Below are 16319 nucleotides of genomic sequence, written 5' to 3' on the forward strand. Positions count from 1 at the left end.
GAGTAATGGATGTGAAGAGACCGAAAGAGGTGCGCATTGACTGGATACGAGGAGGAGGTAGTCCGTAGGCCGCAGTCTGTACAGAGTACCAGGTCGAAGTCGAAGCTGGAGGTGATAGAGGAGAGTTGCAAGATGCTCGCCACACTGTTTTTTGGCCTGCGTATTTGATGTCATCTGTGTCCTGCCTCAACGGTGACTTTCCATCTGCCTGCGCTACGTCGATTGTTCAATGCCTCGCGAACTCGTTCCTCATCATCAAGGCCTCATCGACAGCTTCACACGAAGAAGACACTATACTGGTGCAGGCGAACGTCTTCTCGCGCACGCGTCTGTTTCACCATCTCGTGGACGCCTACGGTACTCCGTCCGAGTGCTGGCACGGGGGCGTCACCCACGCTAAGCGCATCATCGATTCATCGTCTTCTGGCGTCCTGCGGCCCTGTGGGTTCAAACCCTGCTCCGAGCCCCGGCACCGGGCATTGGGCCTTCACGCTTCGTCTGGAGTCCACAAGCTCACGCCTTAGCCTGCTCATCCTTTCTGCTACCTTGTAGCCACACCAATCTAGTTATCATCCGTCTGTCACCATCCATCGCGACAACCTCGCACAGTCGCATCGCACGTCATCTCTCACGGTACCATTGAATTTGCTCGATCTGTTCTCCATTGCCGGATCCGGGCTGCGACCATACGACGACGACAATCATCGCGAACTGTGCGCCCGACCTTCGCCTCCCAAGATCCTTTCGTGCAAGACGCTTGTGCTTGCTTGATCCCGCCCCGCGTCGCACGTTCTGTACCACGAGAATCAACCTCACCTCGCGGTCGCGCCTTGACCACCTCTAAATCATAGTCAGCAAGCGATTTCAGAATCCTTCGCTTGCTGATGTCCATTCGCTATCTCCTCTGCCTCCGTCATGGCAATGCAAGCGCCGCTTGCCAACGACAAAAAGAGAGTAAAAGTCTATGAGTTGCGCGACAATGACTGGTTCGACCGAGGTACCGGGTTCTGCACCGGCCAGGTCGTCAATGTACGTCCAAAACCACCTTCATCGGCGTGCGCAATGCTGTGCGCCTCAACTTCTACAGACCTCTGCTAAGTTTTTGCCATCAGGATGAACCGCGTATCTACGTGGAGTCGGAAGACCAACCTGACCACATGTTGCTCGAAACGAAAATAGTGAAAGATGATGGATATCAGAAACAACAAGGTCGGATATTCTTATTCGCGCCTACTGCTTCTGTGAGCAAGTCGCTGACGCGTGTTAGACACTCTGATTGTATGGACGGAGACCAATGGCACTGATATGGCACTGAGTTTCCAGGAGGCGGAAGGTTGCGCCGTCATCTGGTAAGAACAGGACTACCCTACGCCGATACGCCGAGTAAGATGCTGACGAAGTCCAGGGAATTCGTACACCAAGTTCAGCAGCAGTTGATGTCGCTACCTGGTACGTTCTACAAGAGTCGGGCCATTTATGACGGCGTACTAATCGATACCATAGATGACGGCCTTTCGGACGATGCACTGGACAGTATTTCCACCTCCTTCACTCTGAATCCTCCCGAGCTTAACAACCTGGACGAGATCGAGCAGAACATTCGACAGGCAAGCATTACTCAAGGCGGCCGAGAAGCACTGGCAAAGTTTCTGATGAAGGAACACTATGTGGAAAAACTTATTCCTCTCGTGGAAATGGCAGAGGACCTGGAAAGCCTTCAGGATCTACATCGGCTGTGCAATATTATGAAGGCATTGATCCTCATGAACGACAATACAGTGATTGAACATCTAGTCACGGACGATATCATTATCGGTGTTGTTGGGGCACTCGAGTACGATCCCGACTTTCCTACTCACAAAGCAAACCATCGACAGTATTTATCGGACGAGTCAAGATACAAGGAGGTGGTGGAGATCAAAGATCCTAACATCAAGCGCAAGATAAGGCAAACATGGAGGCTACAATACTTGAAAGATGTTGTATTGGCTCGCATTCTCGACGATCCGACCTTTGGCGTACTGAACTCCCTGATATTCTTTAATCAGGTCGATATCGTCCAGCATCTGCAAAATAACACCTCTTTCTTGAAGGAGCTGTTCGCAATTTTCAGCCCCGAAAACGCCGATGTGAAGCGAAAGGAACAAGCCGTCCATTTCCTACAGCAATGCGCTGCTATCGCCAAAACATTGCAGATGCAGGCTCGGGCTAACTTGCTCAACAATTTCATCGCGCATGGCCTCTTTTCGGTCATCACGTTTGCGGTCAAGCATCCGGAAGCGTCGATGAGAACAACAGGCATCGACATTCTTGTCGCTCTGCTGGATCACGATCCCAATATGATGAGAGGTTACATGCTAAAAGCCGTTCACGAAAAGAAAACGCCGTTGACCGACACGCTCATCGACCTCCTTCACGCCGAGACTGACCTGGGCGTCAAAAATCAGCTTGCTGATGCTATCAAAATACTGCTAGACCCTCAACCGCCCTCCAATGACCCCATGGGTAACCGACAGAACTCCGAGTTCATGACAAAATTGTCGAGGCCGCCCCAAATGACGGACGCGCAGCAGAAACGTGAGGAGTTTGCGCAAGAGAATTTTGATCGCTCTTGCAGGAAACTTTTCAAGCCACTCAAAGACCTCGAGTTTCGAGAATCCCTGCAAAACTTCAGCTATCAAGAGGTGTCGTTGTTCTCATATCTGGTAGAGATTTTGACTTTTTTTGTCCGACAACACTCTATCAGAAGTCGGTCTTTCATCATCTCCGAAAATCCACCACCTCGAGTCGCCCAGTTGTTGCAGGTGCCTCAGAAACCTCTGAAGTTGACCGCCTTGAAATTCTTCCGGACGTGCGTATCACTGCAAGATCAGTTTTACGCCGCTCAAGTCATCAAAAGCGGAGCACTAGGTGCAATCTTGGGGATAGTGATCGACACCATGCCTAGAGACAACCTTCTAAATTCTGCCTGTCTGGAATTGTTCGAATTCATCAAAAGGGAGGCGATCAAACCCGTCATCCTTCACCTTGGCGAAAATTATCGGCAACAACTTCAAGACATAACTTATGTCGATACATTTGAACAGATTTCCATGAGATTCGAACAGCTGACTGTGGACCATCCTGAGCCTGATCACACACTCTTCAGCCAGGACGATGCCACCCCTCCAATGAACCGTAGCCATGTGAATGGAAGATGGCAAGGTCTCCAGGAGATGGACGCCAACGAAGAAGAGTATTTCAATACGTCTGATGACGAAGAGGACGAACACGAAGGTGATGCTGATCGTGAGAGTATGAAAGACGTCTCCGAACGGATGCAGTGGCACCGTAAGCGAATGAAGTCGGAAATGATGAATGGAGCTGCTTCTCCTATCAGTAAACCCCTGGTTGACTACCCCGACGACGAGGACGACGAGAATACGGACACCAAATCGGCCACACCCCAAACCCCCCCAACTCCAGAGAGCTCGAAAGACGTTTCATCGCCTGAGAACAGGGCAATATCTGACAAGAAGCTGCAGCCGTCACCTGAAATGAAAGAAACCGAATTACAACATCCGCCCGAACGCCTCATCGAGAAGCGACGGCGGCAAGAGGATGATGAAGAAGATGAATTGGGCAAGCTGACAGGAGGGCCGAAGAGGAGAAATTCTTCTTCGAGCGCGACTAGTCTCGGGTCTTCTGGTTCGTTAAAGCGCAAGAAGGGCTTTCTAAGGTCAAAGCAAGCCGCGGACCGATCTGTGCTATCGAGCAACGACGATTCTGAGAATCATGTAGAAGCACGAAAGACGCGGAAGATCGCGATCAGTCTGTCCAATGCGGCGAACAAATCGGATGACCCGTCTACGACGAACACGACGACCTCCTCTGAGCAAAATCAAGCGGCGAATACACAGGAATAGAGCCAGGCACGCAACGTTGTCGTTCGGTTTCTGGCGAAGGTGTTGATGGAGTTTGATGATTCTGTACCATATAAATCAGGGGAAAGGGAATTACACGGAGCGTATTTAAGGCATGATAATGTCTTGGGCTGATATGAACGAATGACGGGCAATGGATGGCGCTAGCTAGGGCTGCGCGATTGGACGATGGTGTTATGCTGAGCTGAGCTGAGGCTCGTGCCCTGCTGCTCGAATCGCCGGCAGCAATGCAGTTTTGGCAGGGGCATACGCATGGAGGAGTGAGGCGGCACCAGAAAACCTGGGTGTGGGTGTAGTAGTAGAAGGGACCAACAGTCTGAAGGTGCAGCCGGTCCGTATTAATGCGAAGCTGCACCGGGCAAGCACTTCTCTACCGTACCTATGAACCATTCTCTGCTTCAAAATTGGTAGTACTTCTCAATCTTTGATAGGAGGACTGACCTGAACAAGTGTCGTTTGAGTACGGAAGCCCAGCACGAGGGCTGTGGACTCCGTCAAAGCCGACAAATGTGCCAAGACAATTTGGTCAGTTTGCTATTGTGATCTGCTTTTGCGGGTGACTGGATGACTGGATGACTGTACTCAATGTTCCATATTCCTATTCGGTGATATCCGCCCGCCAGGAGACACTATTATATATGAGGACTGATCTGACTCACTCCTTGACTGATTCAGCATCGAGAAGTACAACATCGTCGCTAAATTTCCTGAACCGGACGAGTCTTCGATCTCTTTGACCTCGGTCGTCCTCCCACTGCGCCGTTATCTTCGCAGCCCAGCGGGCCATCTGTTGCTCAAAACAAGCTCACAATCACTGCAATGAGTAAAGCTATATCCGAGTACAGCCACGACCATGTTATCCTTCTGTTGAGCACACATGATTTTGAGAATCTTCCGCCGTGGCTGAGCGATAATTTCAACGTCATAGAAGGAGGAACTCACGCAGGTAAGTAATCCATGTCTGAGACTGTTCTTCTGGGCAGCTCCCCACGAATTCGCGCTCGTTTGAAATCGCATAGCTCTTGCGCACATACTTCTTCTTCGTATCTTTGCAAAATTTCCCTCAGCTCATGATATTCATATCCAGGGGGCTCTTCCCGAAATAAGCTGATCATCTTCGCCGATGGCACGTACATCGAACTGTTGAATTGGATAACGGAACCGAAAGAATTCTTCGATTGGGCGCCAAAGTCTCCAGGACTCATCGACTTTGCCCTCACTACCCCGCAAAGCGCACAGGAGACGCATGCCGCGGTCACAGAACGACTCGAGTCGGCGGGCGGAGATGGCGGCCTCGGTATACGCTTCAAGCAGCCACTCTCCGGCGGACGCAAAAGGAAAGATGGGAAACAGTGCGAATGGTTCGTCACGAAGCCGTTGGTTGATAATGAAGCACCAAAAGTTCCAAAGCCGATCGATCGATACTTTCCTGCCGGCCGGCTTGACACGCCTTTCTTCTGCCACGACGTCACGGATAGAAACCTCCGGGTCCCATACACCGATCCTTCGATCTCCACTCACCCTTGCGGCGCCAAGGGCATCATGTCTGTCGACGTCGTGGTACCCGAGTCTAGCATCGAGAATTATACGAAGTTGTACAGCTCCGTGAGTGGCGCCGAAGCGAAGGTCCACGGCGGGTTTCGGTACCTCCCCAACACCAATGTGAGTTTTCTCTTGAGTTCGCCAAATGCGGCAGCCATGGAAGGTGTCAAGGACAGGATCGGCATTGAGATCCACGCCCCGAGAGATAGCGAGGACGATGCATGGTTGAAGGAACGTGGTGTCGGGATAAGAGAGGTCAAGTTGTATGTACCGGCAGCAGGCCAGGATGAATTTGACGAGCGGCCTCTGGACAGTGAGGGTATTGGTGCGAGTCTCGTCCTCATCGTGCAGCCACGAGAGTCATGACACGACGGACGATTTGTCAGCGTTACATAACGTAGATATCAATGTCAGCTCACTTAGACTATTCAAGTGTTTAGGCCAGCTGCTCATCGTTCCGTTTGGATTAGTGTTTTATCCCGGTAACAAACCCTGCCTGGCTTTGAGAGGTACATATGTGAGTATATATTTGACCCACCGGAAGATTTCTCCAGTTTCATTATCTTTTCTGAGTTTTTTCTGACGTGCATCGCCCCGGAATGCTCCAATTCCACCCGCCACGAAATTGATGGGGCTGAACACGGCTGATACGATATACGGAGTTGTACGACAGCTGAAGCTCCGTTCAGCCTCGAGGGCCAGGCCGAACGTCTAATATAATGCACGCCGCGATACCGCATTTGGACTCAACCCTCCGGTGGGGCCTGAAAAGGGGTCTCCGAAGCCCACGGGAGTCTTCGTAAACCTCATTTCTGGCGGAATGATTGACCCGAGAAACACGACGTATAAAAACGCGATGGACGCCATCTCAACGGCGTTGTGCAGCAGGGGATCTACATTCACTTAACTACAGGCTTGATGCATGCTCCGTATGAACGAGTAATATAAACCCAGCCAACGCACGACCAAACCTTGCTCCGGACGTTGCTTCACTTCCGCCAGCATAAAACGCCAAACAGCCATATTGAAACTCACCTGAGACCAAAATGTGGTGGTCTCGCTCGTCCCCTGTGCACGAAGACAACTATCTCAGGTCAGCCAGTGAGTTTCTTGCCCCGTTACCGCGGACCGTGATGTGTCTCTACCATAGCTGACGTCCTGCACGAAGGCCCGAACGAATGCCGGTGCATTATTCGTGAAGAACTCGACTATTACCGAACACTTGTCGTCGGGGGCATCTACGAACTCTCCCAGCCGCAGGACACAGCCTCGATATTCACTTTCGCGCCGGCAATCAAGCAATGTATCGACGCCCATGCACACCTCAGTGCCGTCGCTTCCGCGACCGGGTCCAGTTCTCCTTACTTTGTGTACTGCCCACAGCTCGATCTCACGAAACATGTAGAAATCAGAAACCACCCTCTGGAAAACGACGAGAACGAGGTGATTAAACGACTATTGCCGGAGATACTCGAAACGAAGCTACCAGAAGGCATTCCTCGGTGGAAAGCAGTCGTCCTGCCGTTCTCCGAGCGGCGGTTCTTTCTTGCATTTGCATATTCTCATGGACTGTTGGATGGGATGTCTGGAATGGCGTTCCACAGAACATTTTTGGATGCTCTCCAGCAAGCGTCACGCGACAATGACCACCACGGTGGTTCTCCAGCTGATCTAGTACACTCGTCTCCTTTCCGACCGCTGCCGCCTCCGGTTGACACGAAAGAAAACTTGCCCATCTCGTGGTCTTTTCTCTTGTCGCCGCTACTCAGCTTGTATTTGCCTGCTTCGTTTGGCTTTCGAGCGAGTATTACCACGCCCACAACGTGGACAGGCGCGCCTAATCTCTACGAGGTCGATAACTTCAAGACTGGGTTGGAAATGTTCTCAGTCGACGCAGTCACGGTTGGCCACGTCCTAAAGGCCTGTCGAGCAAATGGCGCGAAGATGACTGGTCTTCTTCACGAGCTCATAGCGGAAGCAATGCTGGAACTATTGCCAGAAAAGTACGACACCCTTGTCGCTCAGACAGCCATCAATCTGCGCGGCGCTCTAGGCATAGCGGCTTATGAGATGGGCCTTTGCGTTGGCGGCGACACCGACATCATCGCGCGATCATCTGAATCTTGGATGACTGCGAGGTCCGTGACGACAAAGCTGGCGGCCAAGTCAAAGAACACAAAGGACCAGTCTGTTGGGTTGTTGAGGTATCTGAGCGATATTAGGTCGTGGACTCTTTCCAGAATTGGCAAGGGGCGAGGTTGTTCTTATGAACTTAGCAACCTGATGAGCTTTCAACCCGTTAATACTGCGTCGACTGCAGGAATGAAACACATGGTCTTTGCGCAGCCGGCGGCCGCCACGGGGCCCCCGTTGTCTTTCAACGTTGTCAGTGCCCCTGGGGGCCCGATGACGGTGACTGCCACATGGCAGCTGGGGGCGTTTGATCTGGAGTCTAGGGCCGATAGCGAGACCGAGTTCGTCGAAGCTGTGTGTCAGAGCGTGCAGGCGGCCCTTGGTCGGATTGCCAAAGATGTGTTGGACTAGATTATGGATACGGCGTCATCGCATCAACAAAGGCCGTGAGCGCAGAAACAGCAATCCAGGCATGCACGATGGATTATCATGTTTGGGGAAGACTTAGCCGAAGACCTCCTACCCAGCGCAGGTCAACAAGTGATGGAAGGATCCCTCCTGAGGCCACCCACTGTGTAAAGTAGTATCAAGCCGATTTCCATCTTTATACTACCCACGCTCTGGGATGTTTACTCTACCCTTATCCCAACCGTTACGGAATTCTGCCTGGACAAAAGTTGGTGTCCTGCCACAGTGGAACAGCCTCACACTGGCCGCGAACTGCGAGTCCTCTCCTATTGGCCTGAAGCAAAAGTGGTTGTGTAACATGGATGCCCAATCAGGACCTCATGTATAGGCGGCAAGCGACCCAATGAGCTCGAGCAATCATTGTAGCCTCGCTGCCACGCCCCCATTCATAACCACTTTTGCGTCGAGGCTGAATGTTAAAATTATAATAGGCCTCACTTCATCCTCCATCATCAAGCAGTCCCTCTCAGTTCGGTTCCATCTGACCCCAAGTGGACTCACTCGCATACTTCCCCCGTCATACCTTCATACCTTCATATCAAGCTAAACCTTGTACCCTGCCCGCTTCTTCCGACGGACAAGGCTGAATAGCTACTATCTGGACATATCTTGGGCTGAGTCAACATGCCGGCCACAAAAGCGACCCGGAAGCGAGCCCCCTCCGAAGAAGAATGGGAACGAATCAAACCAGAATTGAAGCGGTTGTTCATCGATGAGAACTTGCCACTGAAAGAAGCTGCGAGAATCATGGCCTCTCAGCACAGCTTTCATGCATCGTGAGTGCCAGTTATTTTGTCGGCATACTTATACTAAGGAATATATCCAGTATAGACATGTACAAGCTCAGACTGAAGAAATGGCGTCTGCAGAAGAATTTCAAGAAAATCGAACTTGCCGCAGCTGCCGATGCAGTGCGGCCGTTCTGCAGGTCTGGCATCGCCACCCCATGCCTCACAGTCGACCAACGATCAATCCCCATTGATCGAGTGAGACGTCATTTTGGCGAAGACCTCAGGTCGCCTCGCAAGCCGTACGCGTCAGGCAGCATCCAGCTTGGTAGCTCAACAAGTGCATACACTCGAACTTTGGGAAAGACATTGCAAGGACGCCGGATGACCATACCTCGAGTCCTTCTACAAGTTTCTCCTGTGATGTCCTTGTTTGAAAGAACGGCTTATCAAATTCACGCCTACTACAGCTGGAAACTGACTGAAGAGGACAACTGGTCTTCGGGGTCCGGGAGTATGACAACTTCAATCGAGTTGTACAACGTAGCACTTGACGTTACAAAAGCACTCGAGGTGGGAAATGTGCACCTCGTACAGGCAGCACTGAGGAATCTTACCATGTCAACCAAAGAGGTCGTTGTAGCACAACATCCTGATCTTCTACAAGTTCTTCTTAGGATGTGCTCGAGGACGGTCGAGGATCAGTTCTATGGCCCCTGTTGGAATGCCTGCCTGGCATACATCTACGCAACTGCAAAGAAATCACTGTCAAAGAAGAATCCTCTGCTGATGCTCTTGGAACTCAGGCTAAATCACTTTGAGATAAACATTCACTACACCCGGTTATTAAAATTGGCCAGAGAAGTTGAACTTCAAAAATATCGTCAAACTTCGAGGTTCGTTTTTCAGACCGACACTGCAATGATGCTGGGTATCAAGAGGGAACAGGGTCCTGAGGCAGCTTCCAGGTTCTGCAATGACAGGAGGAACAGTTTCAAAGAGATATTAGGAAGAGATCACTGGCTGTCCCGAAGCTGGTCGCGAATGATGGCGGAAATGTGTTTTTCTGCAGGCTTGCTGAAGGAAGCAAAAGAGATTTGTCTGCAGCTGGTGGACGGAGAAATCACACCAGGCACCGTGGGTGCATATGTGTGTTCGAGCGCCATGAGACTACTCGCCTATATATTCGAGTCTGAGCAAGACTATCGCGCCGGGGCAATCTGGTTTCGTCATGCATCCTCGGCCTTTGAGGACCTTTATGGTTTTGGTAATATTGACGCGCAGCTTTTGCTATATCATGCTAAGCGTATGGAGGCTAAACTTCAGTACTTCCCTGATTACCTTGAACAGCAAGATTTTGAGCTGGAGAGACGGCGCTCTGAACAAGTTTCTTCGGCGGTTGCGGAGCTAGGAAAGGAGATGTCACGAATTTGCCTGGAGACTTATTATGACGACGAAGACGACGATGACGGCGACGCAACCTCCGAAGGACAAACCTGGAATGAGAATGCTTCAGGTAATGGTGACGATTCCACCAACGGACCTGAAGGTCCGGTTGACTCGGCAAGTGATATGGGTGATATAGGTGACGCTGAAGTCGACGGAAGCATCAGTGCCAATAACAAGCAGCATGTGTTCCCAGATCATATGTCGTCACTGGAGACCCTCCAGATGCGTCTGGGACCTCATAATGATGTCCAAGGAGCAGCTGAGGCTGCTCGGCTACCCTTGTCACACTCAGCCATTGAATCGACGTGCTGTCCCGAAGATATCTGGATAGCGCCAGCTCCCGACATGACGGTTTCCCATCTTGGAGACACTTACTCAGGATTTTGCTTGAATACTCAGCCACATTTATCAGCTTTGGAGGAACAGCTCGTGGAAGGAGAACCAGGGTCAAGACCTGCGACGGATAGCCAGTACGCTCTGGACCCTATCGACTGCGAACTACCATTCGTTGGTGACTGTGCAGACTTCGATGACCTATGCAGCATGCCTTGCTTCGACAATCAGTTTGACTTCATGCCTTCATTCACAGATTTCTATAAAATTGATCTTCTTGACGGGAACCCAACAGAAGTAAATCAGATGGTTTCGACAATTGCGGCAGCGCAACACAATGTTGAGGGACTCCCGGGTTTAAGCCATGATGTTGATTGCGATCTTGGCTGGCCGAACAAAGATCTAGCTACCGATGGCCATGTCGATTCTGATCTGGCGATCCCCGTGTCATTCAAGGACACGACTGTGATGGAATTGGTTAATTGGGAATGAGAGGCTCAGGAGTCGGGCTGAGGGCACATTGACTACTTCCTTCAGAACAGAGGATATCTCTTCGTTACGATGAGAAGTTCCTGAGAGGCTCTGGGAGATTGAGATAGTGCTCTTATCAGACTCTTTTCATCCGCGGCGGTTTGACCTCTGCCTTTTGCGTTTAATGTCACCTGTAGCTTGAAGTACCTGTACACATGCTACGGTGACCTAAGTTAGAAGTCCTGCATTCCTCTTCGTTTCTGCAGCATCGTTGACGCCATCTACAACTACCCTTAGCTCACACCAAACCTTACTCATTTATCTGATGATGGTTCTTGCGATTCTTACGTATCCGTCATGCTCCTTGATCATCTAGAACTGTCTAGTGATGACGATCATCACGGTCTGAATCAAGCAATGCAGCCTCAGGGGCCTCCTAGGGACTCGGCGTCTTGTTCAGACGTGTGAGACAGCCGTCCCTCTCCGTAAGGTAGAAACCCTATATATCAACCTCCCTTGCCAGCTTTCAAGACGGGCGATGGGGATTAATGCTTGTCGAGAATGGCTACTGCAAGCCTTCCAAAGGAGTTCCCGATCGTGTTGTCTCAGAAATCCCTATGCGTGTCTGATCAAGGATAACCACATCGGAGGCATACCATGTCGATATCCGATTCTCCAAGTCACCTTCTCGCCTCAGACACAAACGCCTTCTACTCGGTGGCTTTCTTTCCCCACTTGCCGACCGTGGAGAAGATATATGATTTTGTTGTTCTGATACCAACAAAGGCAGCGTCACAGCAGATCCGACAGCGTTGCCGCCTTCTGCTTTGTCGGCTACTTTGCTTCTGCTTACTCTTCCATTCTGTAGCTTCGAGCGGAGATGAACAGAGTCGAACTCAACAACAGTGATCAAGCACCTGTCGACGATGAATGGCGCCGAATCAAGCCAGTTGCGGAGTTACTCTGCATGCAGGGCAACTTCCCCTCGAGCGGCAGCTGGCGTCTCCGCAGCGGAACATAATATTATGCTAAGAACGCACTCGATCTATGTTCATCGTCTCTACTCAAAATCTTGCAAGGCTCGATATATCCGAGATTCATCTGAAGATGTCGAATACGAAGGAAAAACACTCAAGTTTCAGGAAACAGAACAGTTTCTACCGATCACAACACACCGAAATCTTTCAAAAACCCAAAAAAAAGGTTGAAAGTGAAGTTGTTTGAAAACTTCTCTTTTTTTCCTTCGCTCACAGTCAGGACGCCTTCCAGACACGCCTGTCTGGTTTGATCTAACCCTGACTGCGGTTCGATAATTGTTGAAAGTTTATTCTCGATTATCGTGGTCGTCGTCGGGATTCGAACGCGGGCCCTTTTTTTCTGCTTCCCTCCTCGCCTGAGTGAATGGCCATCCACCACACCGCCCATGTGGTTTTAACTTGAGCCATCACTTTAGGGATCTTGGTGATTTGAGAGGAAAATTCACCTGTTTAATTGACATCGATTCAAAATCATATGTGGGTCCGCGCGTCTCTACGAGGCTGGTTCAGCCTCGCCGCGTGAGTGTTGGACGACTCTCGAACACGTTTGTCCTTTGTGTGCAGCCGAGAACAATGAAGCTCTCCGAAATGACACCAAATCAAGGTTCGATCGCGTACGACCAACCACACCAGAACGACACAGATGCTGCTGCCAATACCGTCCAGAGTCTGGTCGACCGGCTTGAAGCAGAGATGCTGCAATGGCCCTTGACGGACAGCATGAACTCTTCTCGGCGGCTTTATGCAGGCCCGTTGTCGGCGAACAACATGGACGTGATCTTCAACAGGCGGTGAAAGCTCCGGAGGCCCCTCGTCCGTTCGAGCTGATCGATTCCCATGCAGTCGAGTACGAGGATTGTGGAAAGGGAAGCTGAGTGTGGCCTTGACGTCGGACATCAATATCCTACAGCCTACCTACCAGTGCGGATTTTCAGGATCACCAAACACTCGGACTCTCTGTATCTGTCCCTGGCGGATCTCCCATGGTCTGGACCATGACCCTTGTCACAACTCATTTCGACTCCCGCTGAAGAGGCCTATGTGGGTGCTGCGTATTCGGAGCATTGGTTCAAGTGCCTACCAACCTTGCCAGATGATATTTGGGTTGATGGCAATAAAGATACGTCGAGCCGGATTGAGAAATAATATTCCTCCGCCCTTATTTCCAGCTATGAATGGTAACGGGACCCTATCACCGGAGACCTCTTTGTATGGGACAGCTTTACATGTTGGTCGACCTCGGAACAATAGGGCCACTGAGAGACTCCATGGGTTTGGATGGTAGGAAGTTGATGTTTCTTTGATTGAGTGTCTCCCGGGGCAGTTTTGGAAAGGGCAGGATTGCACAAAGCGATATGTTTGTAGCTTCAGTTTGCTTTGGTCTTAGATACATAAGTACCATCTGACAGTCAGCCCAGCCAGCAGATGATCGAGACACAGCGGATGTCAAACAGGTCAACATCACAGTCCAGTCCCAATACGACACGACTTATCATTCTCTATCGCGAACAGGTGCCGTTGCGATCTCTTGTCCTCTTCTAATAAGTGATCTTAGGGCTGGGGAATACGCCCTGAACATTCCATATTCACTGCTATCCTCACTTCTAGACTCGGTGAGTCCGCCGTCCACAATGACTCCGCGGATACATGCGTGTGCGCGATACTTTATCAACTCTGAATTCTCGTCTTTGTCGCTCCCTTCACCGTCACTGCATAGCTTGTCACTAAGACTCTCCCGCCTCGCTCAACGAGTCTGCGGAGATGGCAGTCTGCGATTGTTCATTGAGACCTTGCTGGCATCACTTTTCGCTTTGATCAGTCCGCCAGACACAATGGCCTTGCGAAGCCATCGGTTCGCAGTATTCCAACGACCCCGTTTGCTTGTTCCTTTTGGTTTCAAAGGGCACACTCTACACAATAGCCTTGCAGAGTCGTGTGTCTGCGCTACACCGACGACTCTCATGTTTATACTTTTTAGATTCCGCGGAGGACTCTATACGCAACGACTCTGCGACTCCTTCGGTCCGAAAGATCTATCGGCGACCCTGAACTCTTGATCCGAGGCGTGCTGCAAGTGTCAACCACCGTCGTCATTTGCATTGGTCTCAATGGCAAAGGAGAGGCCGCCAGTGACAATGATTGCGCGAGGAGGACAGGCCGCGATCGACAGTACCTTACTGCTTCTGCGTCTTGCGGCACACCATAATTGATTCGGTTCACGTAATAATAGAGTGGACAAGACATGTAGACATGTTTGAGGCGAGTGAGTGTCAATTCAAGCGCCGAAGCATTCCATCTCGTAGGCTTCAGCCCGCTCCAGACAAATAAACATGACTACGAGAAGGTATGAGTACGGGATACGATCGTTGGTATTGATGCTCATCGCGGGTTAGACACCCATCGTGGGTTACGGCACGCAAAGAGCAGGCGTCGTCCATTCTCATATTCGGTCGATAAAGAGTTCTAGGAAATATCACATTGTATGAGTAGACTTGGTAGACAGAGTATGTAACCGTACATTGGAAGGCGCTTTTCAACTGTGAGGAGAAGAACAGAAACTTAGTGACTCTGAGGAGCAGTAGTGACATTCTTGAACTTGATGTCTTTTGATATATTGTACAGAGTTGTCCGGACCAGGAGAGGACAACTGAGAAGTGTCCTCTACATAACACTGCACATCATGACTGACTGCCACATCGACTCTAGATTCGTGAGCTATCGCTTCTGCCCAGCATATAAAGATGCAAGCAACGGTAGGGCCGTCAGGATGTCGTGTGTTATTACCACGATCGATGCTGGACACGAGCTATGAGGCCTCGCTGGAGACCATCAAACAGCCCATCGGAGATTGCCATGATCCCATAGGTCAGAACCGGTTGAGGTGGTTGGCTGTACTTGGGAGGGACAGCAAAATGCTGAACAAGGCCACTGGGACAACGCAAATTGAAGACCGACTCACACACAGCCGTCTAACACTGAGTGGCCCTCCTTGTTCATACGCTGCGCGGAAACGGAGGTCTGTAGGTGCACCTCTAACCCCAAGCTGAGTTTCCGCCCAGGGTATGAACGTAAGTGAGTACCGCCCATTCGACCACGGAGTGTAACATCAATGTAACCTCGTTTCCCAGGGTCGTCTGTTCGTTGTATCGGCGCTGGCGAAGCAGCAGAGGTGTACTCGCTATCGCCTGCGTTTCCTTTTGATTGTAGTCCGAATGAGGAACAGGTCAAGTGGTTGCGGTGTGGTGGCGCCATGACTATATTCTGCGGTACCGGCACCCACTTCATTTCTTCCATTCAATCGGTAATTCCATTCCAACTCTTCTTGCTGTGAGTCTGACACGTTCTTCCTCGTCCATATTCATGCCAGGATTGTATCGCTGAAGAAGAACGGTATATGTGCGCTGGGCGCGGAGATAGGTGATGAACTGTTCGGCTTCTTGACAACGCGCCGTTACATATTCAGGAGAAGTATCAGCCAATGGTTGCGATAAATGTGAGCGAATTGAGGCGTGAATCGGCGTTCGCGGGTGCTTGTGTCGTGGTGTGGGAAGAGGCGGGAGCTCACGCAGAAGGCGACGGTAAAGTGATCGAGTCTGACTGGCGGCGGAAGTGGACATGATTGAGCGCCAGATACAACAGTAGGAGGAGTGAAGCAATGAGAAATAGTAGCAAAGAAAACAAAACGTCACGAAAGAAATTACAACAAGCAGACCAGAAGTTCAAAAAGTACGATGCAAAGAGATGGAGAAAGATTGATGTTGCCGCTTTTAGGACCAGATGCTCGCGACTCAAACGTCGTATCACTTTCTTCTCACCCACCGACTCACGTTCCCAAGCACGTCCATGGCGACTGTCTGATTTCTACTGCAGTCCGCCTGATAACTTCCCATAATTGGCGTTGGGTTCTACATCGCATTAGACCTTGCCTTGTCTTGGTGTCTTCCTCGGGTTTTACCCGCGGTAGAATGCAATGAACATACCACCCAGTCTAAGCAAATTCCGATTGGATGATGGCCGACATCAGGCCAGCCGCGACCGAGCTATTCATTATGAAGCCGAACACTCAGCTAAGTCGCTCTCATGTACGATTTTTTTATATTGAAAACTGTTTGCGGTGGTTTGGGAATATACGCATCAAGACATGGTCATATAAATATCGAAAGAAGGATGTCAATCTGATGTTAAGCTGCAGAAGGCATACCCACCCACATGTCGGTCAAGTTGGAGAAGTCTAG

General features: G+C 50.6%; 5 protein-coding genes across 5 annotated transcripts; 4 read left to right on the plus strand and 1 right to left on the minus strand.

The window, feature by feature from the left end:
* Window positions 1-915: 915 nt before the first annotated feature.
* On the plus strand, window positions 916-3905 carry PV08_06386 (uncharacterized protein; the record flags this gene model as incomplete). Its single annotated transcript, XM_016380724.1, has 5 exons — window positions 916-1029; window positions 1113-1209; window positions 1268-1349; window positions 1406-1449; window positions 1504-3905. 5 exons carry the CDS (start codon window positions 916-918, stop codon window positions 3903-3905), a joined length of 2739 nt encoding a protein of 912 aa, XP_016236551.1.
* An 837-nt stretch (window positions 3906-4742) lies between these two features.
* Window positions 4743-5831, plus strand: PV08_06387 (uncharacterized protein; the record flags this gene model as incomplete). The annotated part of the gene is made up of 2 exons (XM_016380725.1): window positions 4743-4869; window positions 5011-5831. 2 exons carry the CDS (start codon window positions 4743-4745, stop codon window positions 5829-5831), a joined length of 948 nt encoding a protein of 315 aa, XP_016236552.1.
* Window positions 5832-6511: 680 nt separating this feature from the next.
* Window positions 6512-8009, plus strand: PV08_06388 (uncharacterized protein; the record flags this gene model as incomplete). The annotated part of the gene is made up of 2 exons (XM_016380726.1): window positions 6512-6566; window positions 6616-8009. 2 exons carry the CDS (start codon window positions 6512-6514, stop codon window positions 8007-8009), a joined length of 1449 nt encoding a protein of 482 aa, XP_016236553.1.
* A 681-nt stretch (window positions 8010-8690) lies between these two features.
* PV08_06389 (uncharacterized protein) lies at window positions 8691-11068 on the plus strand (the record flags this gene model as incomplete). Its single annotated transcript, XM_016380727.1, has 2 exons — window positions 8691-8842; window positions 8893-11068. 2 exons carry the CDS (start codon window positions 8691-8693, stop codon window positions 11066-11068), a joined length of 2328 nt encoding a protein of 775 aa, XP_016236554.1.
* Window positions 11069-15365: 4297 nt separating this feature from the next.
* On the minus strand, window positions 15366-15701 carry PV08_06390 (uncharacterized protein; the record flags this gene model as incomplete). Its single annotated transcript, XM_016380728.1, has 1 exon — window positions 15366-15701. One exon carries the CDS (start codon window positions 15699-15701, stop codon window positions 15366-15368), a length of 336 nt encoding a protein of 111 aa, XP_016236555.1.
* Window positions 15702-16319: the final 618 nt, after the last annotated feature.

This window comes from Exophiala spinifera, assembly GCF_000836115.1.
Source record: "Exophiala spinifera strain CBS 89968 unplaced genomic scaffold supercont1.4, whole genome shotgun sequence".
In the NCBI taxonomy this organism is placed as follows: Eukaryota; Fungi; Ascomycota; class Eurotiomycetes; order Chaetothyriales; family Herpotrichiellaceae; genus Exophiala; species Exophiala spinifera.